Source organism: Protopterus annectens, chromosome 17.part0, assembly GCF_019279795.1.
Source record: "Protopterus annectens isolate FY-2018-M chromosome 17.part0, PAN1.0, whole genome shotgun sequence".
NCBI lineage: Eukaryota > Metazoa > Chordata > Ceratodontiformes > Protopteridae > Protopterus > Protopterus annectens.
In genome coordinates this window covers 196,766,114-196,792,478 of record NC_056751.1, presented here as the reverse complement: position 1 = coordinate 196,792,478, position 26,365 = coordinate 196,766,114, and the positions used below count along the sequence as shown (strand labels likewise).

General features: G+C 36.9%; 1 protein-coding gene across 1 annotated transcript in view; it reads right to left on the bottom strand.

Moving 5' to 3' along the window:
- Positions 1–3,539: 3,539 nt before the first annotated feature.
- Positions 3,540–26,365, bottom strand: part of LOC122791419 (uncharacterized protein K02A2.6-like) — an 86,500-nt gene continuing 63,674 nt past the window's right edge. Inside the window, 1 exon segment of the mRNA XM_044059164.1 lies at positions 3,540–3,647. Within this exon segment, the coding sequence (XP_043915099.1) occupies positions 3,540–3,647 (108 nt within the window).

The following is a 26,365-nucleotide window of genomic DNA, read 5'->3' as shown; positions in this document are numbered from 1 at the left end:
ACCAACATTTCTACATACAGGGGGGACAGCTATTATTTGTACATTTCTACCCGGGGGGGGGCACACCTGATTGTTACTTTGGGAGTACATAGGATGAGGGGTACACCTGACACTTATACACATTTGCTAGGCCTGCACTGCTATGTCAGGTACTCCATTTCAGTCTGTACTGTTGCCTATTGTACTGGCTTGAGGAATACCACTGTACTACAGACCTTAGCTTCCAATTACACGCATATTAGTCTGTGACTTCATAGCCTACCCAACCCACATCACACTGCCTGGCCTGCTGTTATCTGTCTGCATAGGCCTCGTGGGAGGTTACTCATATGCCTCTTCAGAGGGCAGGATACAGCATTTGTTTGTGTATGCATTTGTCTACAATTGTCCTGCTGGCTGTGACTGTTAGGTATGTGACCCCCCCCAACTGGTATGTGTGAGTGACTTAAGTTGTGTATGTGTTAGTGAAATGCTGTCATGGCTTAGTAGTTCAGTACTGTGACTATAGTGCTCAGTATCCTGAGTTTGAGCCCTGTCACTGCTTTTTATTTTCCTGCTGGGCAGACCTGACTGGTTAAGGAACAGTAAAGCAGGTCTGAGCGTGTTTACCCGACTTTGCCCGACTTTGCCCAATGTTGCCCAACATTGACCAACTTTGTTCAATGTTGCCTGACGTTGCCTGATGTTGCGCTGGTTAGCGTGGTGCACAGCTACACACAATTATATTTAAATATGCTCAATACTGGTAAATTTTGCTTAGCAGTGCTTTATATTGCTTAAAATAGGGACTCGTGCCTCAGGTGGTGCTGCAGGGCTGCCTATGTCGGATGCACATATTACACTCCCTATACATGTTTGAAAACAGGTAGTGTCAAGTTAGGCATCCCTTTTCCTGTATGTGCGAGTCAGAGAGAGGTGTCATTTCCAGGGTTCCTACTGAGTCAGTGTATGTGCTATGTGTTGCCTCTTTGCCAAGCCCAGGGCATACTGGGCACACCTCCTTCTGCCTACTGGGGCAGGCTCAGGTTTTTCCTCGTCCGAGTCACACTTTGCCTGTGCAGGCCTTGGCAATGGTGGGGGGCTGTTTGGCCCTGCCCCATATTGTTCCTGTTGCAGCTGTTTTTGCAGGATCATATTGTGTAGCATGGCACATACCATGACAATTTGGGAACATGTAGTTGGTGAGTACTGCAAGGCTCCACCAGATGTGTCCCGGCACTGGAACCGTGACTTGAGCATCCTAAACACATGCTCAATTATGTTTCTTCTTTATGCGTGTGTCTCATTATGGAGTTCTTGTTCAGGTGTGTGTGCATTTCTGATGGGTGTCATCAGCCACGGCTCCAGTGCATATGCAGCATCCCCCACTAGGTGACCATCACGGATGTCCCCACTGGCAAATCTCTACTACAGCTGCATCAGATGCCAGATGTGGAAATTGTGATAACTTCCAGGGCATCCAGCACACACATTCATTATTATGCCATGGGCATCACACACGACCTGGCAGTTGATGGAGGGGATGCCCTTGTGGTTGATGTAGACCCTACCCTGCTCACTGGGTGGTGATTTGATGTGTATGTGCGTGCAGTCTATTGCACCCACTACCTCAGGATATTCTGTTGTTTGGTGGAAAAGACGCATATTGCTGGCCAATGCTTCATGGGAATTGGGGAAATATACTTGCTCACCGACATGTTCTGACATGGCATCCAGGAACTGGTGCAGTACCCTGGATGCTGATGCCTGTGAAATCCCCATCATATCACCAGTTGGTCTCTGGAAGGTACCTGTAGCTAGTATTCTTAGGCCAATACATACCTTGGTATCCACTGGGATGGGTTCCCCTCTGTTGGTTCTGTGTGTGAGGTGTGGCCAGCACAGCTCAAAATTTGCTGCAGGAGGTCTCTGTCCACCTATAGCGCTCCACTATCTCCAGCTCATGTAGCCGCTGGTAGGTTACCCTGGGTCTGTACACTCTTCTCCGTCTCCTCACTGTGGGTTGCTCAGCAGCATTCACAACATCACCACCCTCAGCACCTTGCACATGTTGGTTTATGATAGCAAGAGCAGCCCCTAACATTTTGTCTGACTTTAAAGTTTGTAAGCTTTCCCTCTTTGTATACTGCAGTGTTGCAGAGTTCTTTGGAAAAAACAGGGAAGAATGCTGTTTGCAGAGTTTAAAGTGCTGGGCTGGGCTAGTCTGCTACCTGTGTAATTGGCTGATTCTGGTATATTTCACAATGGCAGCTCTGCTAGTTCTCCTTGGTTAACTTCCTACTACTTCTTTTCCTTCCTTTTCCCTTTCTGTTTCCGCCCAGGTCAGCGCCGCACAAACAAGCGCAAACACGTGCACACGCACGCACATGCTGTGTGCACGTTTGCAAGAAATATCAGATATATTCACGGCATACACCTTTGGTTTCTGGTTTTCAAAAAGGACAACTGTAGACACACCTCTTGCAATCCTGAGCAACTCAGGGCAAACACAAGACACTGTGCTCCAATAAGCTTACAGCCTTTCTGACACCCCCCCCCTCATGATGTTACCTATATTCTACTCTACTACTCACCTACTCCTACACTTACACTCTTGAGACATGGCTCACATGCTGGGCAAAATTGGGATTCACTATCCTTATCCCCATTTGCATAGGATTGCCTACTAATGCATGGTTACATCTCTCACACTGAGCTTAGCAACCACTACTCAGTGGACATGTTGTCTTCAGCCTGCCATTCACCTGCATGGCAGGATAAGCTTTTTAGTGAAAGTGGCTATTTTTGGCTATTTTTAAATTATTTTCTGTTTTTTTTAAAGCGCCGCACGTTTGTGTGGTGCTGCGCTACACTTAAACATCGGAGATTGGGGGAAAAAGTTAGATTTTGATCATTTTAAACATTTATAAATGCCAATGGCCTTATATTTGGCCATTGACATGCTTCCTCAACTGTATGCATCCTTTATTTGGAGCTGTCATAGCTCCGTTTAGCTATTTGCAGAACGTTACTCCGTTACCAATGGAGTACATTTCTGCAGATAATACTAATCTTCCACGGACAGGTTAGTGTTTCCTGGGTTGCAAATTGACCTAATTTGTATAGCTTTCAGCACCAAATGAAGTAATTTGCATACCATGATGCTGTCCATGCAAGAGTAGCTTTAGCAGCACTCATGCACACCCCTGCTGGCTGTCCCTGGATCGCACGGCAGACATGCTGCCTCCGTGAGCTCCTACGCTCTTCTTGCACTCCGTGCAAGCTTTCGTAAATCCAGCCCTACATCTTTGACATATGTGAGTTTGTGGAGGTGAGAGGGCTTGATGTCCTGTACTTAAGGCTTTTCTGTGTTTTTCTGTAGTTATAAATTATGTTTTGTTAAATTTAGGAAAAATCAACAAAATTCCATTCATTTTAGAGTGATTCAACTTGAAATTTTAAGGCCTTCCTTTACTATTTATTTATTATTTCACTTTAATTTGTCAGTCAAAAAGACTAAACCATTTAAGAAAAATAATATATCGGTCCTCTAAATGTTATCAAGAGCTTTCATTACTTAAAGGCCAGCCTTTCCCTGGGTAATCTTGTGCAGCATCACAAGATGATGAAGCACAACTGTTTAGTATCATCATTGTGTTCCTTGGATTCTAAAAAAAAACAAATATTTTCAGCAGTTACTAAAACACACTTTTCATTATCCTGCACAACAGGTATCCTTAGACTTTAGACATAAGATAAAAGCTGGTGGACAGCCCGGTGATTTTTTAAGGTATTAAATTTACAGTCAGTTGGTTAAACTTCTTTACTGTCAGAAACAGATGCACACAATCTGTAAATAAGGCTACAGATTCTTATTTACGTAGAAAGGCATATCAGACTTCTTGGAAATGAATGCAGTTTCTAAAATGTCACTGGGATATTGCCAGTCATCAAAACATGTTACTGAGCGTAATAGTCATATTGTCTCACAGTTTAATATTATTACTGAAATTATACCCATAACTCATCTTTAATCTTCATGTGATAGTCTCGCTGAAGCCTACTTAAGGCAATCACACAGTGATTTTCTTTCTCTCCATTACCTTTTAGAGCACACGTTTTTTTTTTTTTCTTGTGCATATCCTTTACTCTGAGCTGCATGTATGTTCCATGAAGAGTCTGTTACTGTACAGAGGCAAACTCTTTAAGGGAGATTCAGATACAGGTGCTCAGTTGGGTGAAGTTAGAATTAAAAAAAAAATGCTAGGAAAAAATCCTCCTGATGTACAGATGTCTCCCTAGGTCAGCTGCAGCTGTGTTACTGATCAACATGCAGATGACATTTATACTTTGTATATGAAAATGAGATACACAGGCTATTTACAATACAATCTTATATCACAATTTAAAAAGCTACATGTTCCATAACAGCACAATTGATTCATGTGTGTACATCTGTGCGCATGATGCAGGGCAGTTTTTGAAAATTATCATGACACTCAGTATAACCATGCTACCTTTCAACTGCATTATCACTCTTGCTCATGCTGTGTATCTCATTAGTATTTTACAGTGCATACCAGCTATCTACTTGATGCATGGCAATTTATCATGCATGTACTTATAAATACCACATGTGTGTGCTTCATACATGAATAGAAATTAGTGACATCAGCTTATTTGGTTTCCCTCACCAAGCATTATATAACACGTGGACATACAGACTAGAACGCTATACTTTTGTTATATAGTGTAACATTGCCCCTCTTACCCAAATGACTTCTGTGATCTCTATAATTGTAGACCCCATAATTCTGATGCATTATGTGCCCTGACTTCTGTCCCCTCCCCTGAGAACTGCAGATTACCCTGCAGTTCTAGTACAACACTGAAACAAATGATGCTATGTGGTCCTGCTTAGTGCTCTGCTTAAATTACACTGCTATACACTGACCCTGCGTTTATAGATGGACAAGCTTTTTTTTTCCTGAATTACACATATCAGTATATGTCTTGAGCTGTCTTTCATTCCAGGTACGGTGTGCAATGTACAGGGCAATCTGTAGCTTGCAATCAATGGCAGAACTCTTTCTATGAATCCTTTGCATGTATCAGCATTTCCTAATGGTGATCCAAACATGCAAACATGTACAGTGGATTGCATGTACCAGATTTACACAGTGCATGTCAGTCTTATACAGGTTATGAAAGCATGTGGAGTGTAGATCAGCATTCTGAATACCAATATACATTTCTGCTATTGTGGAAGCTGGCATAAATATAAGTTCAACACCACTGCAGCAAGATAATTGCAAGATAGAACAAAAATTCACTGACTCACAAATAAAAATCTATAAACATATGTAATATTTCTCTGAAATCAGGCAAATTTGTCAGTGTGTGGTATTGCAAGGTCATGCTTGGATTTCTGCTTTCATGAAAACACTACACAGGAGCTACTACCAGTCAGTGGTTTATACAAATAATCATTTTGAAAAAAATTACTGTATCATTCAGCTTTTGTACATTGTAAGGATTTAAAATATATATCTTACTAGTTTTACTGAGAGCCATATAAGCAAACATCTTTTAATAATTTGCATTATATTCTTCCTCTTGTTAGTAAACATTTAGAAATATTTTTTTCAGCTGAAGGAGCTAACCATAACATATTCAAATTTTATGTTTAACTGCTTTATATTAAACAAAATAGAATAAAACACATGTATGTAAAATGGAAGGTTATTTACTCTGGTTTTATGGCATAGAGTAAGAAAGCACTGACTGCACCCAAGATGGTCTGTGTTCATTTTGCAGCATAAATGACAGAACAGACAGGTTAGGAATAGGAATGAATGACTGATACTGGCATACAGTTTCTGGAGGGTGCAGAAGCAGTCTGGTTACCTCAGTGCTAACCCCAACACAAGTGTGGCTGTTTAGCATTTGGCATTATGGGTCAGAATGACAACTGCAATATACAGATGCAGGGCAAAATTAGACATGTGCAAGTGATGCATGCATGCATGCAAGGCCATAAAAGGTAACAACTGTGTGTGTCACAGCAACCATGAGGGGTGGTTAGTCTCGGGATACTTAGGGCCTGCCTCATAACTTTGACAGCCTACTCCTGGCACCTGACATTTACATCCAAAGAGAACAAATTGGCCTCTGGGCTCTTGCTCAGACCATCTAACAAATGGCTATATGACCCTCAATATTGTCAAAGGATGAATAGACAAACCTCATTATGTGAAAGAACGAACTGGTCATCTGGGTGCCATGAAGGGGTGTATTGCAAATGTACAATGTTGGTGCTAAAAATAAAAGAAAAGTGAAAAAAAAAGGAACATCATTATTTCTTTAAAAATATCTTCTTGAAGATGTTCAGAAATATTCTATAATATAAAGGAAAACAGTTAATATCATGCTAAGCATGTAATTATTGTGTAAAATGTTGAAATTCAGCATCTCCATTTTTGAGATGGCTTAATTTATAAGGCCTTTAGTAGTCCTCTGTTCTCTCTTTAGCAAAATGTAATGTTCACTAAGTGTGAGAGACTGTCTGTGGTTAGGTACAAGTAGACCCATGGCATACGGGAATGGCTAGTAGATGGATTAACATTCCTAGCCAGATTGCAATTTGTTTTGTTCTTGTGCAGTAATTGTACTAAATAAGCAGAATCACCTTTACATGTATGATGTGGCACAGTCTTCTAGGGATGTATTAACATTTGCAGTTATGTGTATGCTTTCCAAAAACTGCTATAAATGCCATTGGACCGGAGGAATGTTACACTCATATAGTTGTTAGAATAACAGGTTTTGCATTATTATTTATTTGCTGTGGGATATGAAGTTTGAAATTGAAATGTCTGCCATTATGTATTGTAATTTAGTGACTTCAATCTTCATGTTGGTATCCCATAATTCCACTGGAATGGGTGGGGTTACATTATTATATATACAAATTTTATGTTAATCAGCATCCCTATTTTTGGCCAGTTGAACTTACTTTTCATGGGCCTTTGTCCAGATTTTTGATGTTTCCAGGTTGAGAGGTATGACCCATGGCTGGTACATCTGATTACTAAAAGTTTTCCTATTCAGCTTCCATTGCATACATACCAAAATGGTGCACAGCATATGATTTTGTAACATTTCAGGCACTGAATATATGCATTTACTTTTGAGAAATGTGAATGAACCAAACATATTGCAAAAAAATATCTGTAATATTGCATTATTTGTGTATTCTACCTAGTTAGTTAGTTGTCTTATTGGAAACTGTCTTCAGTTAGATGGATATCGGCCCTTGAAAGTGGAAAATAGTCTTTCAAATTGATATATATATATATATATATATATATATATATATATATATATTTTTTTTTTTTTTTACTGTTATGATGATTTTGAAAAACTGACTTGATATTCTTTTTCTGTAAGTAATATGACAGATTAGTTACTATGTGTTGTTACCAGCTGACAGCTCACCAAAACTGTCTCTCTCTTCTCACTGAGAAACTAGGAAATGGAAGTGAAAAATAGATGAGTCTAAGACACTTTCTTTTATGAAAGATCAATATGATATTCCTCTGCTTAAAAGAATATTTAATTCAAAGGCATTTGCACATAAAACCTGATACATCTGATATATCCTATATTGACTTTGAAAATGTAACTACCTGAAAATAAATCTTGCTGTACTGCCTTTATCTACCTCTTTAATTAAAGATTTATCAAAACTGTCTGCAGGTAAAAAAATCACCTTTTCTATCATGGCTTCTGATTATTTCTGCATTTAAGTTTATACAACAGATTATAAGTTGCAATTTTGTTACTCCTGTCTTTTTCATAGCCAACCTGAATGTATGCATTCTTTGCATGTTTAGATTAAACTTTAATTATTTCAACCCACAGCAAGTTTTCCAAGGGTCTGCAATCAAAAAGATTGTGTTTTAACCAATGAAATATGTTTCCTGCATCTAAATATCCTTTCATTTCTTTTCCCTTCTCTAAAACATTATAGTTGATGAGTTTAGTAACAATACAGTGATAAAAGCAGGCACTGCTCTTTTAATAGTTAAATGTCAACATTATCAATTTCAAAGAACTAAAATCCGTAGTTACGTGTATGCTATTATTAAATGCAATTTGCTGGATAACATCTGTGCAGTACATGACTATATGTCATTTTCTAGAAAAATTAAAACAAACACAGATGATATGTTTTCCTGTTTGTGGATAGAGACATACTCAACCCTTGATACATGCATCTGACTTAGGGTTTGTAGTTTTGGTTAGTAATAAATGACCTACTAAAACAACTAACTGTTCATAAGTCTTCAGATTAATCTAGATTGCCCAGCAGGCATAAGTTTCTAGAGAATGACCACTTAAATTTCTCTACAGCTAAGATTTATAGAATTTTACTTACATTATTAATGTGAGGTTCTAGCAACAGTTTTATGGTATGCATTATGTCAGCCATGTGTGACCTTTCCTTTATCCATACTGGATGACATTTATGAAACTTAAGGGACATGAAGCTCCAGCCTATAACAAAATATCCTGTTTCAATTTCTAATAGTCATAGGCATAAGTATCTTTCATGTTGATATGTGACTTCAGCAAGCCTCCATTCAAATGGAATGGCAGAATTATGGCCCACTCAGCTGGGGCAAACTGTTTCAAGGTCATTTATTTTCAAACACTATTAGGTTGGCCTCCATATCATCTTTATTTTTTTCAGAGGGTTAAAAGCTGTTAGGATTCTTAGTGAGGTAGAAGCCTATTTTACTGGGGAGGATGTTTATTGGAGCATGTTAAGCAAATGCTGACCACTGACTGCATATCTCTCCTGAAGAACTGCTTTTGCTGATCTTATTAAAATGTTAGCATAGGCCACAGTAACTTTTCTCTGTTTTCATAAAACGCAGCATAAATAGTTTAGTAAAGACTTGTATTTGACTTCCCACCAAGAAAATAGCTACACTTTTGTTCTGTTAAAGACAAACTGTTTTTTTTTTTTTTTTTTTGCTGACATAAAGATAATTTTCTATGATATATCACTGCGAGGGCATAAAGGTTTTTTACAGTTGCACATCATAATCTTTTTTATTGTCATATGGGCACAAGGACTTATTTATTTAGTTAGTTATTTATTTTTATCAGAAAGTTTCTTATGCACTATATTGCAGATTCCATCCACTTCAGTTATTTATAAGCAAACTTTCTTATGGCGTGGATGAAAAACTCACAGTATTTTCTGGTAGCAATGAAGTCACCATTTGTATTAAAACTATTTTTGTGCTCATATTGTCAACCAATTTATAATGTTCCAGTTCAAGCACTCTTTAGCAGCTAACCATATTTAAACATGCTTATTTACAAAATATTTAATGAAATATATTATATTGTGTACAGAATGAGTAATAATAGAAAATGTCAGCATTCCAGTCTAGTCTTTTCCATGATTCCTAAAGGCGATAACATTGTTGTCTTTTGTAATTCAAAGCAAATAGTATTTATAATATTTTTCAATGACTGATTTCATGAATTGGTTGTAAACTTTTTCTTATAGGGATACATTTTGACTATGTTTATTGCTCCTTTTAAAGTCCTGTTGTCTTCCACTCAACAATCAATGATCTGGATTATGACGTTAGCAGGATTAGTGGACAGCTGATTTCTATTAACTTTCTGTTTTTTCATGATTCTTGCTTACTCTCTGTAAAAGAGAAGTTAAATACATATATATAGATATAACTCAAATATTAGACTCCAAGGTAAGCAATTCAACATTACAATGATGCAAGTTTATGCTACAAGTAAGAAGTCAAAACCATTTTATGAGGCTCTGCAATACCTTTGGATACATCACCAAAATATGGTATCTTCATCATATTTGATTAAAATGCTAAATTTGTAAGTCTAAAAACATACAGAATAATGAGCAAGTTAAGTTTTTGAGTATGAAGTATACTGGCACATAGAAGAATAGAATTCTACAAAGACAGTTCACTAGTTTCACAGGTCATGGTATACACTCTGTTCTAACAGTCTGAGATACAGCTTTACAAGTCCAAATCACCAGATGTTCTAAACTGAAACTGCAGTGACCATATGTTTTGTAGTCAGAGATTAAAGAGCTCTACACCATCGGCAGAAACAAGGCCTCTGTTTGACTGTGGCTCAGGCCATCAGACATTTAAGAGTTAAATTAAAGAAAACAAGAAATATCTCCATACCAAGTTGACATATTTAAGAGATTAAAAGATAATTTGTGTTAATTACATTAGAAATACATCTTTGACAGTGCCCAGGAAGTTGCACTAAAGATATTTCAGCATGCTACATTCCTTGCTAATTATATATACCAACTCCAGGGTCACACAGCAGTGAGGAATAGGCATAAACCCTTTCTTAGTATAACTCCATTTCGTCAGTCTTTTGGGTTTTGATATTTTTCAGTTTAAATAGTTCTACTTTTAGAAATTTTGCTGTTTTTTTTTTTCATTTTATTGTTGATCATATGTTTTTTTTAGATTATTTCAGGTTTACCCATGTGTGTGTCTATACACACACACACACACACACACACACACACATATATATATATATATATATATATATATATATATATATATATATATTTATATATATAGGTTCATAGGTTGGTACTAGGCTATCAGCCCTAGGGCCTATACAAGCCTAGCCATAACAATTCCCTGGCTATTTCTTCCCACACTATTTACTTCCTGGACCCCTGTCTAGCAGGGCAACTGATGTGATCCCCGGGGTGAATTTCCTTTCTCCCATCCAATCGTCAAGGTTCCTTTTGAAGAGGACCAAAGAGGCACTCTGCTTGACATGTATGGGCAATCTATTCCAGAGTCTGGGGAGTCTCTGAGTCAGGAACCTATCCCTCCAGCATGTTTTGTTTATTGTGATGACAAGGTTTAGATCCCTGGAGCGTGTGGCTCTGAGGGATTGGGATTTCTTTAAGTGTAGCATGTCCAACAGCTCTGGGTTTGACATGGCCATGTATGTTAAGCAGAGATCGCCTCTGAGTAGACGATATGTGACAGAGTATAGCTGGAGATCTTTAAGGTGGTCAGCAAAGGGCATCTGCTTTAGGCCTGTGATTCTTTTACTGAGGTATTTCTGTGGCCTTTCCAGTTGTTGCAGATGTCTTGAGAGGTACATACCAAACGGAATAGATGGGACATGTGGATATATAGTTTGTACATGTGAGCCAACATTTTAATGTAGGAATGTGTCAAATAAATTATCAAAGAATCAGACTGTAAAATCATTAGGCTTTTTAAAATGACAGTCAACACACAGGAGATTCAGATTCAAAACGTTTTACTAGTGTACACCAGGAGGCAGAAAACCATACAGTACAAGTATAGAATTCTGTCTAACATGATACAGGAAGTAACTCTTGTTATATACTCTATACATTCAAGCTGTGCCCACCTTACTGACGTGGTTAGTCACAGGGCACCTACATCACTATAGTCTACAATATTCTATTCATAAGAAAGTGCTGAGGTTATACTTTTTAAAAGTTTTCCCATGAGAATAATACAGCCTTGCAAGGCACCTGGTCAGTTATAATGTCTTTCTGTAAATGTTGCTCTTTCAAGGTTTCAGTCCTGCTCGAATACAATAGTCAGTTCTGTCTTTTTAATACGCTTCTTTGTTCTTTTTGCAACATTAATATTAGCAGTTGTGCTGATAATATTCACAAGGCCAACTATCTCAGGGGAAGGAAGAAAATATTCAATGCCTCATGCATGCATTTCTCTGACCCAGCAGATAATCATTAGTGAAAAACATAAGCTTGCTGAGCTGGCTACTGCCAGGGTCAGAGTTCAATCACACTGCAGCTCCAAAGCTTCAAGCAATTACATGTAAGATCATTCTTACTGCCATATTGTAAAATAGAATAAAATGCATTACATACTATTTGCTTTTAAGCTAGCACTTCATATATGTTTAAGTACATATTTTTCTAACATTCTCCCTCCTTTTAATACTTTTTATTCTATACAGAAACATAAACAATATCATTTAGTTCCCTAGCCTTCTCCTTTTAAGGACTTTTAACTAGGCAAGTCATTTAATCTATACTTTAGAAAAAGCATCATCTGAAATCAATCTTTCAATTTCAACATCTTGGCAAAAAGTTTCAGTAACAGATATATCAACAAAATCTTTGAGTAATCTTTTCATGCAAGGAATTCCACAGCAAGCACATGCTCCTATTAGGAGTATACCCACACAAATAGCAATTAAAATGTTCATTAGGATGTAACCCCATCCCCCCCCAAAACAGATTCTGGAAAAATTCCGTCAGTGGGTTTAGGCCTGGTTTAGTCATTGCTGATACTTGCTGAATTACCTCTAGGTGATTATTTGTCTCGTGACGATTCTCAAGGATAAAAGCACAGAATTCTTCTTCGTGTACCACCTCTTGCCGCTAGGGTGAAGTAAAGAGCCATTCGATTTTGTAGCACAACAGTTCTCATTGCATTCAGTTCATCAGTCACCAATTCTAGGGTGGAAAAAGTTGAATTACTCATTACTTCGAGAAGTCTCAACAGCTTTCTCAGCTCCCAGATCGATTTGACTGCTCCATAGGCTGGTAGTATTCCTGCCCAGGATATAACACTGTTACCCAAGTCCACATGAGTCAATTCACTTTTGTCTTTTACTGAATTATGGTCTTTCCAACCAGCTCCGATCTCCCCAACTGGATTCACAGGTTTCTTAACTGGACCTTCAGATTTTCGAGCTGTTTCCCTTACATTCTGTATCTTACCCAAAGGTAATTCTGCAGTATGTCTTATTGCTGGAACCAGATAACCCAAAAAACAACTGCCGGACCAATTCTCAGGTAACCATTTATATGCCTTTTTCCCACAAATAAAATCATTACTTTGGTACTAATACGTGTTATCCCTGCATGAAACATTTTCCTATCTTTAATAGACAATTGTTTAGTTAAGACTGGATTGTCACGTACTGCATTTAATGTAGTTTTCATTGAACTCAGATATGAATCATAGTTAGTATTACAAACAGTACCCCCACTTCTGACTTTAATGTAACATTTATAAGACATTGTTATATTACAATTACTCCAGCCCACCTGGAGGGTATCATTTTTGTAGAAACATACAACTCCTTTTTGTGTGACAGGTAAAAATAAAGCTATTTTGTCCTGTTATTTTACAGTTCCTGTATCAAAAAGCAAATTTTCCCAAGTCTCATCTATCCCCAGAGGGACAGAGGACATCAACAGTCCTCCATATGCTGTTGGTATAGCTGTACAAACCCAGCAATTTGAAATGCTCATAGTCTCTGCATACGCACGTTTCATGGCCAGGTATGTGTTAAAATTTGGATGCCAGTCTATAGACAGTTTATCACATCTTCTCACTTTCACTCGTGTGGTTGAGTGCAGGAAAAAACCACAATAAGAGAAAAATTGTCACACTTATAGTCAACAAATACACAGATAACAAAATAATTATGCAATAGTTCTGGGGTTGCTCTGCTTTTCTGTTTGCTTTACTTTTGGCCATTTTGCCCTTGTGTATCAGTCACAAAGTTCTTATCAAGTTGAAAGTTCTTTACCGGTTTACAATGCGTCAAATGAACCCAGGACGTCCTCTCAGCTACTCTGACTGCAGTAGGCATTGCCAACAGGACCTGGTACGGACCTTCCCACTTTGGACTCACCCTTTTCGTCACCTTCAACCAGATCCAGGTACATGGTTCCAAAACTGCTTCTACCGGTTTGTTCTGTCTTTCATCTGAAAAAGAGTTAAACTGCAAAACAGATTTATTCATTAACAGTTTCTTTATATAATTAGCTAATGAACTGTCAGCCTCTTGCTCTGCAGGCATGAGAGCTTTCCACTGAGGCACATAATATGCTCTCCCAAAAAACATTTTAGAGGGAGTCAAACCCTTTACATTTATTTAATTCTAAGAAATCCATACAAATAGTGTGGAATGGGTATGGTGGTATAGGAAAACTTCCTTGCTTGGTTTTAAATGCTCCTTGTGCATGGTGCTGGTTACAAGTATGACAAGCTGCACAAAATTTTTTGTATAATTTATGTATCCATATGTTTGGAACTAACTGTACCATCCCCCGTGTTAAGACATGGCACTGCCCATGGCTCAACAAAGCTGCATATCTAAATAAATTAGACGGCAATATCGGTTTTCTTTCTTTGGAAATGTACAGTCCATTCTCAAAAATTGCACGTCGTTTTACCCATTTTTGTTTTTCTGCTTTTGTAGTAAGCATCTGCATTGTTTTTAACATGTCTAAATCTAAAATCTCAGAGGGTTGTAATTCGTCATTCAAAAATAAAGTTTCTGAGTCTGAGGCTGCTTGCTTTGCAGCTGCATCAGCTCGTGCATTACCTTTTGAAATCTTATCCTGTTGTTTTGTATGAGCTACACATTTACAAATAGCTACTTTGGTAGGTAACTGAATAGATTTTAATAGCTCCAAAATAAATTGTGCATGATTAATAGGTTTTCCACTGGATGTAATCATTCCTCTATTTTTCCATTGTTGTGCAAAATACATGTACTGTAGAAAAAGCATACTGACTGTCAGTATATATGTTTACAAACTTGTTTTTTGCTAAAGTACATGCTCTCGTCAAAGCTATTAACTCTGCTGCTTGTGCAGATAAGTTGTGTGATAAGGATTGATTTTCTAAAATTTCAGTGTCTGTAACTACTGCATACCCCACCAGATTCTTTCCTGTAGGACCCCTTCTGCATGAGCCGTCCACGTAATATGTCACCTCAGCATTATCCAAGGGCATATCTGTAAGATCTTGTCTAGGTAAAGCTAACTGTTCAATTTCCTGCAGGCAGCTGTGTGGTGTGCCCACCGCAGGAGTTGGAAGTAATGTCATACATCGTTTAATTGTCATATGAGGTTGGCTCAGCAGTATAGTTATACATGAAAGATGTCTAGCAGGAGAAAGGTATGCCATTTTCTCTTGCAGTAAAATTATTGCAACTGCATGAAGCACTCTCAGTATGAGAGGGTGGAATAACACCACTGAGGCCGAAGCCTGCACTGCCATTACTGCTGCAACTACTGCTTGTACACAGTGAGGCAAAGATTGCACCACTGGGTCTCACTGTGATGAATAGTAAGCTATGGGGCATTGCTTATCCCCATGTTGTTGCTTTAATACTGATGTCATGTACCCTTGCTCACAATCTACGGTCTGAAAGAACCGTTTGTGATAATTTGGAAGTCTTAAAACTAATGAAGAAGCTATCAACTGCTTCAACCTGCAGAAAGCCATTTCTGCTTCTGTTGTCCATTGTAAAATATCTTGTACTGCCATTGGTGTCTTATATATCAAATCAGTCAGTGGAGCAGATTCCAAAGCATAATTTGGTACCCAGCTCCAACAAAAATTAGTTGTACCTAAGAAAGACATTATTTCTTTCTTAGTTGTTGGTTTGGGTGCTTGCAAAATTGCTGTTTTTTTTTTTTTTTTTTTTTCTTTATGTAGTATTCTACCTTTATTGGATATCACATATCCCAGGTATCTAACCTGTTTTTTCCAAAGGTGTAACTTACTTTTGTTTACTTTGTGTCCTTGTATTGCTAAAAATTTTAATAATGCTACAGTATCCGCCCTGCACTGCTGCTGGGTCGGGGCTGCTAGCAAGATGTCATCTACATAAAGTAGAATTTGACTACCTCACGGTGGGGTCAATCCTGCCAGGTTGCTAGCCATTTTTTGTGCAAATATTGTTGGGCTTTTACAATATCCCTGTGGTAGTCGAGTATATGTATACCTTTTACCCTGAAATGTAAATGCAAACCAATATTGACTATCAGGATGTATAGGTATTGAAAAGAAAGCATTGCTAATATTTACCACAGAGAAATACTTCTGTTGCGGTTTTAAATCATTTAACAAAGTATGTGGGTCTGGCACCGTAGGTGCTCTAGGTATTACTGCATTATTTACAGCTTGTAAATCTTGTACCATCCGCCATTCCCCGTTTGCTTTTTTAACAGGAAATAGGGGTGTATCACATGGTGAATCAGGAGATTCTACCAGTACTCCTTCTTTGAGTAATGCTGCTATTATAGGTTTAATTCCTCCTTCTGCATCCTTTCTCAAAAGGTATTGTCTTTTCTGTGGTCTAAAAGCTGACTTTGGGGTAATTGTAACTGGTCCTGCTGTTTGAATAAGCCCTACATCTAACTTGCCTGTTGACCACAGAGTTGTTGGAATTTTACACAAGGCCTTTTCTTTTTTTCTTTTAATAAAAATGCTAATCAGCTGTCCTCACTAGATTGCAAGTGTACAGCTGTATGTGTCTGTGTCAACCAATTTAGTTTTTGTTTTTGTATCCCTTGTCCTGACAGTTTTAAATCAGTCTGTTTTCCCATCTTGTTACCTTTTTTTTTAAGTCTGCCCATTTAACACTTTTGTTTTTTGTCAAGCTGACATGTGGCAGTCTATTGCACTTATACAATTTCATGAATTCCTGAGGTAATGAACAGCTTACTACACTGTTTCCCTCAGTATCCCAATATAAAGTTCGTAATATTAATCTGTTAACAGGATTTTTGAACAATTCTTGCTCATATTCCTTATCAGGTCCTGGTGTGCTACAGTAGTATAGAGTACAATGTAACAAATGCTGCTGATCAGTGTCAAGGGAGGGGACTTTACTGATGGCTACGTTCATCAGTTCTTTGGTTACTGCCCCTGGACCAGTCGTAACTAGATCCTGGCTGTACCAATAATAAGCTTTACCCTCCGACTGCACCACAAAAGTATCCATTTGTCTTTGTGCTTCCATACCCTGCATAGTAGGAACTACTGCTATGCCAAATATCTGCATAAGGTCTCTTCCCAGTAAGTTTACTGGACATTTTGCAGAAACTACAATTTTACTTTTCTGAGTCATACCTGAAACAGGGTCAGTTATTGCTATATTATGGGAGAGTGGTTCCCTGTATAGCTGTCCATTTGCTGTTTTTACTAATACATAATCAGGTGATTCAGAATGTTCTGGTAACTTGGAGGGGTGTATCAAAGTCCGTGACGCTCCTGAGTCACACAGGAATTTGACTTCCCTTCCCTCCACCAGAAGTGTCACTTCTGGTTTTGAATCTGCTAGGTAGAGCTCCAGGCTCAACAATGCTAAATCTAAAATTTCATTTCCATTTTTATCTAAGTCAATTTGTACTTCCTCTACTCCGTCTACTACATTGGTATTTGTCTTTTTTATTCTAGTTGTTACTGGTGATTCCTGACTTTCATATGATGTATCCTCACTACCATATAGTCAGTCCTCATCTCCTTTATTTTCTGTCATTGCTTTCTTATTTTGTTTACAGTCCCTAGCTAGATGCCCTTTTTACCTGACTGTAATACAAATACTTCTGCTCCGTCTTCAGCAGTGAAGACTTGCGCCTTCTTTTTCTTTTTACTATTAAAGTGTCTTTCAGCATGTCTAGCATACTTAAGTAAGGCTTGTAGCCTGCTTGTTCGGTGATCTGTCATATGCTTTGTAATAAAGCTACTGATAGGGGCAATGCAACCTTTTAAAAATGCATTTTTTTAATTGTTGTTTAAAGCATTTTAATAATCTAGCATAATATCCATCTATTGTCTCATTTTCCTGTTGTATGCATTGATTAATGCAAGTCCAGTCTGCTCTAAGTTTCCATTTCTCAGAGATTCTGTCTGTCAGACCTTTCACTCTGTTGCCTAAAAATGTTTTTGAATTTTTAAGCTTCTGTTTTTCTACGATTTGCTTCCTCAATCCACCTGTGTGCTTGAGGTATGCCTATTTGGTGCTGCTTTTTTGCCTGACCTCCTGCATCAGATTTAAGCTGTTTAAGGAGTTTAACTAGTGTAAGTTTATCTAGTTTACCATCAAATTCATATTTGTTAACACATTTTGTATAATACCTAACATATCAGCATGTTATAATTGCATGTATTTTGTCTCTTTGGTTAGGGGCGGATCTTGCAAGGTTTTAGTGCACTGATTTCCCATGTCTTAAAAAAGACTGTTACGTAACCCTTTTCTTACCACGTGGTATCTTCTTCCCTCTGTTCAGTCCTGTCTAGAATGACTGTCTACTTTATTCTGTTTTCCTGATCTATGACCAAATATACAGTACTGCAATTCGTTCCTGATCTGCTAAAACAAATCTTAGTAACATTATACTGTAGCCTGGTCCCTGATCTAAAACAAAAGCAAAGAGGGAAATTCTTCCTACCTGAGTCTCCTGGTGATGAAAGTGTTCAAATTCCGCCGCCACAGATCAGAAAGTGGACAGCCTCTTTACACACAACAATTCAGTCGGAGGTCTTTTTCACTTAAGAAGAACCATTTTGGCAACTTCTCCTGCACAGATTTATTACCACCCATACACTCTGACCTGTAGCTTACCAAGGGAATTCCGGTCCGAAGGACCAAACTGTCAAATAAATTATCAAAGAATCAGACTGTAAAATCATTAGGCTTTTTAAAATGACAGTCAACACACAGGAGATTCAGATTCAAAACGTTTTACTAGTGTACACCAGGAGGCAGAAAACCATGCAGTACAAGTATAGAATTCTGTCTAACATGATACAGGAAGTAACTCTTGTTATATACTCTATACATTCAAGCTGTGCCCACCTTACTGACGTGGTTAGTCACAGGGCACCTACATCACTATAGTCTACAATATTCTATTCATAAGAAAGTGCTGAGGTTATACTTTTTAAAAGTTTTCCCATGAGAATAATACAGCCTTGCAAGGCACCTGGTCAGTTATAATGTCTTTCTGTAAATGTTGCTCTTTCAAGGTTTCAGTCCTGCTCGAATACAATAGTCAGTTCTGTCTTTTTAATACGCTTCTTTGTTCTTTTTGCAACATTAATATTAGCAGCTGTGCTGATAATATTCACAAGGCCAACTATCTCAGAGGAAGGAAGAAAATATTCAATGCCTCATACATGCATTTCCCTGACCCAGCAGATAATCATTAGTGAAAAACATAAGCTTGCTGGGCTGGCTACTGCCAGGGTCAGAGTTCAATCACACTGCAGCTCCAAAGCTTCAAGCAATTACATGTAAGATCATTCTTACTGCCATATTGTAAAATAGAATAAAATGCATTACATACTATTTGCTTTTAAGCTAGCACTTCATATATGTTTAAGTACATATTTTTCTAACATTCTCCCTCCTTTTAATACTTTTTATTCTATTCAGAAACATAAACAATATCGTTTCTTTCCCTAGCCTTCTCCTTTTAAGGACTTTTAACTAGGCAAGTCATTTAATCTATACTTTAGAAAAAGCATCATCTGAAATCAATCTTTCAATTTCAACATCTTGGCAAAAAGTTTCAGTAACAGATATATCAACAAAATCTTTGAGTAATCTTTTCATGCAGGGAATTCCACAGCAAGCACATGCTCCTATTAGGAGTATACCCACACAAATAGTAACATTATTATTATTAAAATGTTCATTAGGATGGAACCCCACCCCCCCAAACAGATTCTGGAAAAAGTCCGTCAGTGGGTTTGGGCCTGGTTTAGTCATTGCTGATACTTGCTGAATTACCTCTAGGTGATTATTTGTCTCGTGACGATTCTCAGGGATAAAAGCACAGCATTCTTCTTCGTGTACCACCTCTTGCCGCTAGGGTGAAGTAAAGAGCCATTCGATTTTGTAGCACAACAGTTCTCATTGCATTCAGTTCATCAGTCACCAATTCTAGGGTGGAAAAAGTTGCATTACTCATTACTTCGAGAAGTCTCGACAGCTTTCTCAGCTCCCAGATCGATTTGACTGCTCCATAGGCTGGTAGTATTCCTGCCCAGGATATAACACTGTTACCCAAGCCCATATGAGTCAATTCACTTTTGTCTTTTACTGAATTATGGTCTTTCCAACCAGCTTCGATCTCCCCAACTGTATTCACAGGTTTCTTAACTGGACCTTCAGATTTTCGAGCTGTTTCCCTTACATTTTGTATCTTACCCAAAGGTAATTCTGCAGTATGTCTTATTGCTGGAACCAGATAACCCAAAAAACAACTGCCGGACCAATTCTCAGGTAACCATTTATATGCCTTTTTCCCACAAATAAAATCATTACTTTGGTACTAATACGTGTTATCCCTGCATGAAACATTTTCCTATCTTTAATAGACAACTGTTTAGTTAAGACTGGATTGTCACGTACTGCATTTAATGTAGTTTTCATTGAACTCAGATATGAATCATAGTTAGTATTACAAACAGTACCCCCACTTCTGACTTTAATGTAACATTTATAAGACATTGTTATATTACAATTACTCCAGCCCACCTGGAGGGTATCATTTTTGTAGAAACATACAACTCCTTTTTGTGTGACAGGTAAAAATAAAGCTATTTTGTCCTGTGATTTTACAGTTCCTGTATCAAAAAGCAAATTTTCCCAAGTCTCATCTATCCCCAGAGGGACAGTGGACATCAACAGTCCTCCATATGCTGTTGGTATAGCTGTACAAACCCAGCAATTTGAAATGTTCATAGTCTCTGCATACACACGTTTCATGGCCAGGTATGTGTTAAAATTTGGATGCCAGTCTATAGACAGTTCATCACATCTTCTCACTTTCACTCATGTGGTTGAGTGCAGGAAAAAACCACAATAAGAGAAAAATTGTCACACTTATAGTCAACAAATGCACAGCTAACAAAATAATTATGCAATAGTTCTGGGTTGCTCTGCTTTTCTGTTTGCTTTACTTTTGGCCATTTTGCCCTTGTGTATCAGTCACAAAGTTCTTATCAAGTTGAAAGTTCTTTACCGGTTTACAATGCGTCAAAAGAACCCAGGACGTCCTCTCAGCTACTCTGACTGCAGTAGGCGTTGCCAACAGGACCTGGTACGGACCTTCCCACTTTGGACTCACCCTTTTCGTCACCTTCAACCAGATCCAGGTACATGGTTCCAAAACTGCTTCTACCGGTTTGTTCTGTCTTTCATCTGAAAAAGAGTTAAACTGCAAAACAGATTTATTCATTAACAGTTTCTTTATATAATTAGCTAATGAACTGTCAGCCTCCTGCTCTGCAGGCATGAGAGCTTTCCACTGAGGCACATAATATGCTCTCCCAAAAAACATTTTAGAGGGAGTCAAACCCTTTACATTTATTTAATTCAAAGAAATCCATACAAATAGTGTGGAATGGGTATGGTGGTATAGGAAAACTTCCTTGCTTGGTTTTAAATGCTCCTTGTGCATGGTGCTGGTTACAAGTATGACAAGCTGCACAAAATTTTTTGTATAATTTATGTATCCATATGTTTGGAACTAACTGCACCATCCCCCTTGTTGAGACATGGCACTGCCCATGGCTCAACAAAGCTGCATATCTAAATAAATTAGACGGCAATATCGGTTTTCTTTCTTTGGAAATGTACAGTCCATTCTCAAAAATTGCACCTCGTTTTACCCATTTTTGTTTTTCTGCTTTTGTAGTAAGCATCTGCATTGTTTTTAACATGTCTAAATCTAAAATCTCAGAGGGTTGTAATTCGTCATTCAAAAATAAAGTTTCTGAGTCTGAGGCTGCTTGCTTTGCAGCTGCATCGTGCATACTGAATTTATCCTTTGAATTTATCTTAGTTTCAAGCTACTTTATACTGAATTGTAGTACTCAATAAATTGTATGATAATAATTTCATGATTAAATTTTCCCCTGATTTCATTTTCTCAATATTATGTGAAAACAATTACTGTAGAAAATCTTACCTATTTTGTTTAAAATTCGTTTGCTATAATCTCTGTAAAATTAACTTGTGCTTGTCGATATTTGTTTTAAAATTTGTTTTAACTTCACGTCTTTCTGTAGACCTTTTTCATGATGGACTTATTACCCAGCATACAAGGCTACTTAGACGCATTCTTAAAATTTCAATCTGCTGCTGTGTTATTTCCACAGGAGTGGAGTATGTCCACACATGTTGAGTAAGCTCAACAGTTTAGTTTAATGAAGATGCAGCAGAGTAATATGATTTTGCTTGCAGAAAGGTATCATTTTTCTTGAGTATCTATTGAATGTGAATCACCCAGTAGAAGGGGTAACCCCCTGCCGAAGCTACTGCTTTATGTGCAATATTGCACATGGGTTTAAAAGTGATATAAGCTTGGGATTTCTGATGTAGTGGGTTTATATCATGTTTTGCTACATACGGTTAAGACCCTTCTGACAATTGGAAAAATTTAAAATTGTAGCTCTTAAACCTGGAAGAACTATACTTTTCCTGAAAGAATTTCTTTATCCATTATTCTTGTATTCATGGTGAGCATTCAAACATATTTGGACATCCAAAGAAATTGTTGTACCATAACAAAATTGTTTTCCGTAGGTTTGTTCTTGCATTATTGTAGTTTTTTTCATTCTTTTCTTTTTTTACAATAGGTTCTACCTGTTTTCAGGTTACTATCCCGTTCTTTGGTTTTTGGTGTAATTTTTTCTCGTTCCTGTTTGCTTTCTTAGCTAAATTCCTACTTGGGAATTGACTGCTCAGTGTCAATCCTACATGAATTGACCTGTTGGGCAAATTGTTGGCTTTACAATTCCTGTGCTAATTTGTTTTAAATTATACCCTGATGAAATGCAACCTTTACCTAGATGTAAGAACCAATAATATGTATGTTCTACTGAAAAAAATTGCGTTTTACCATTAATATTTGTTGGTTTAATCGATTTAACAGTATTTGTATACAGTGTAGTTTACCATATTCGTTTATTTAACAGATTCCCTTTTTTAATCAGGAAATAGTATCCTTGATAATGCTGTTTACAGGTTTTTCTTCTTTGCTCTTTCTAGGTATTCCTTTCTCGTCTAAAAGTACTTGTAATTTATGGTCGGTTTGATGGCTAATTAACTGTCCTTGTTACAGCCCTGGAATTAACTAGGCCTTAGTTTTTAATACCAAGCCTTTTTTTCTTTATTCAATGCTAACAGTTGTCTGTAACCCAAATTTTGTTTGTTTTGTTCTTGCGTACATTTTATGTTTTTTCCCATCTGAAATTTTTTTTCGTTCCCTTTAACACTTTTGTTTTTGTCAGCCCATGTTCTGTTTTTCTATACATTTCTGTTCTATGCATATACATTTCATGAATTCCTGGTAATGACCTTTTAAAGTCGTTTCCTATATCAACAGAATTTGAATTCTTCTTACAGATGCGTTTTGCTCATTTTAGGTCCAGGTAAAATCGGTATAGGTCAAGGGGCATTTCTGTTCTAGTCAATGTCTTTTACTGCTGTCATCGTATTGTCTGCTTACCATATAATTACCTCGCTGTACCAAAATACTTTCCTCTGCTCCTATTCTATTGCTTTGTTTCCATCCCTAAAAGGCTCTTCCTGAATTCTGAATTTTCCAATACAATTTACTCTTTCAACTGAAACATTCTTTTCTGTATATTGGAAAGGGTCTTATGCTATTTTAGTGTTTTCTTAATATCTTGCTTTTAATAATCTTAATGGATGTTAAAAGTCGTCTTGGTTACAAATTGATTCCTATCCACAGAATTCACTTCGTCTTTACCTGAGTGTATCTGTTTTAATGCTAATAAACTCTCATTTATTAAAATTTGTCTTCCTTTCTCTTAAATTTTTTATTTCTTTTTTCTATATTGTTTGTTCCTATTCATTGTGTATGGTATCCATTATAGTGTCATCCTCACTACCTTTTGCATCTTTCTTTTTGATTTCTCTAGCTATTTTTTGTTTACCGTCTATAAACACTTTTACCTCTTCAGCAGTAAACTTGCGCTCTTTTCTACTTTGTTCTTTGCTTTCTAGCAAGTTTTAGGCTGTCCTCTTAAGTAATTTACCGCTTTTGTATAGTATCTGCTTGGGGAATGAAGCCTTAGAATGCATTTTTAAATTTTTTTAATTTTTTATAACAATAAATCACTAATTTCCATTCTTCATATCTTGATTAATGCAGCCGTCTGATCTAATTCAACCAGGATCTGTTTCCATCTCGAGTTCTGTCTAAATTTTTTTTTTAAGCTTTGAATTTCTGAATTTGCTTCCTCTTTCACCTAATCAGGTTGCATTGGTATGCCTTTTGCTCTCCTGCTGATTTAGCATAGATTTAACTGTTAAGTTTAAGTTTAAGTAAATTCATTTAGTTACACATTAATTCAATTAACACATTTTTTATAATACATATCCTTTTTATTGAGTCATTTCTTTGTTAGGAATTTTACCATGTATAAAGATTTCCAACTTAAAAACGTAACTCTTTTTACCCTGTATCTTCACTGTTCTCCTTCTGTTTTCCTGACTATACTATCAGTACTCAATATTCTATCTGCAAAAATCTTTACTTAAAGCTCCCTGATAAAACATTAAGACCTGGTCCTACTAAGTCTTGAAATGAATTTTCAATTCTCTCCGGGGTAAAAGTGCATTCTTCACAAAAATTGCAGTTTTTCAATTAATTAGCAGTTTTTAAATTAAGCACATTTTCCACCATCAAATTTCATGTACTACCATGCATTCGCCGAGTACCAATGAAATAATTCAAGGACAACTGTAAAAATTCAAGTCAACTGAAATCAAGCTTAAAATTACATAAACGGATTCAGTTCAAACCATAGTGTAAACCATGAGACAGTAAATTGCTAACAGATAATATGTTAATCATGTTATACAATAATCTCTTTTAAAATTATACATTAACGTCCACTACTGCTTTAGTCCACTATCCTATTCTAAATAGGCTAAATTTATTTTAAAAATTTTTGAGGAATATACATTACACTGGAAAATTTAATGCTTGGTAAATGTTGTTTTAAGTTTCAGTAAATTTGATCAAGTCTTTCAGTTTCAATACATTCGTTTGCATTAATACATGTCTTATAATATTAAAGCACTTCTAGAGGAAAACAAAAATTCAATCCTCAGAGATGGATTTTTCATGCTATATTGCTAACCTACCCCCGTGATTATAAAAGTAGATTCTCGGATCCAAAGTCAAGCAATTACATTAGTCCACTTAGCCAATTGAAAAAGACATTTTATACATATTTAATTGCATTAAAAGCATTCATACATTTTGTAAATTGCACTTCATCTCTTTTAATACTTTTTACATTCCACTAAAATATTTTTCTTTCCTAGCTCTAGTTTTCCTAGGCATCCTTTTAACACTTTAAACATCATTTAATCTAATCTTTAACACATCTTGCAAAAAGTTTCAGTTTCAATCTTCAAAAATTTAGTAACTTTTCACAAATCTTGAATCTTCCAGGAATTACCACACAAATGTCTTATTAATTAAACCAATAGAGACCATTCTCAAACGTTATTGGATCCCCAATAGTCTGGTATAATCGTGTTTGGCTATTTATCATTTTCTGCTGATTCTCTAGGATAGCACTTTTTTTTCTCAGAAAGCCGCTAGTTATTAAAGACCATTCGTTTGTAGAAAGTTAGAGCATTAGTTATCATACAATTCCAGCAAGCATACCATTCTGGGGACATGCTTTCTCAGTCAATCGATTTTCCTGGGTTAGCATTTGCCGTCATAGCATGTACCCAAGCCCATTATCAACACTTTGTTCACCATTATGGTCTCCAACGTTGATCTTACAATTTTTCACAGTTCACTGCCTTATTTCCCGGTTTTCCTACTTTAGATTTAGCCAGTCTTTTATATCTTATCGGAATTACCATGTTATGCGGAACAAACCAAACTAGAAATTTCCATAAACATATAGCTTTTCAAAATTTATCATATTGGATTTCCCTTTTTTGCAAATTTGTTTAAATTTATGACAACTGTTTTAAGTGTTTTCATTACCGATTAATAATGTATTTCAAACCAGAACCCCCTAGTTATTACAGTAGCATTTGACTTTAATGACCACCCAAAAGGTATCATTTTGTACTCAACCACTGGGGTAGGTAAAAATAAACTCCTTTTTCTGTGACTGTAAAATTAAGCTCAAAAGATTTTTTAAGTTCTTATCCAAAAGAATGACATCACATCCTCCCAAGGTGGAAGCTTACACCCAGCAATTGACTGTCAAACCCATTAAAGTTCATGCCAGTATTTTAAATTTATGCCTCAATATGTATAAATTTAATTCCATGTGCTTGAGTTCAAATCCACTTTTCATGGGTTGGTACAGAAACCACAAAGAATATTAAAATTATGCATATTGGAAGCTCAATCTTTGCTTTTTTGGCATTTTCCCTTTGTTCTTACATTTTATAAGTTGGATTCGTTACGTTTTATCAAATGAAAGTCTTTCCTTCACTATTACCA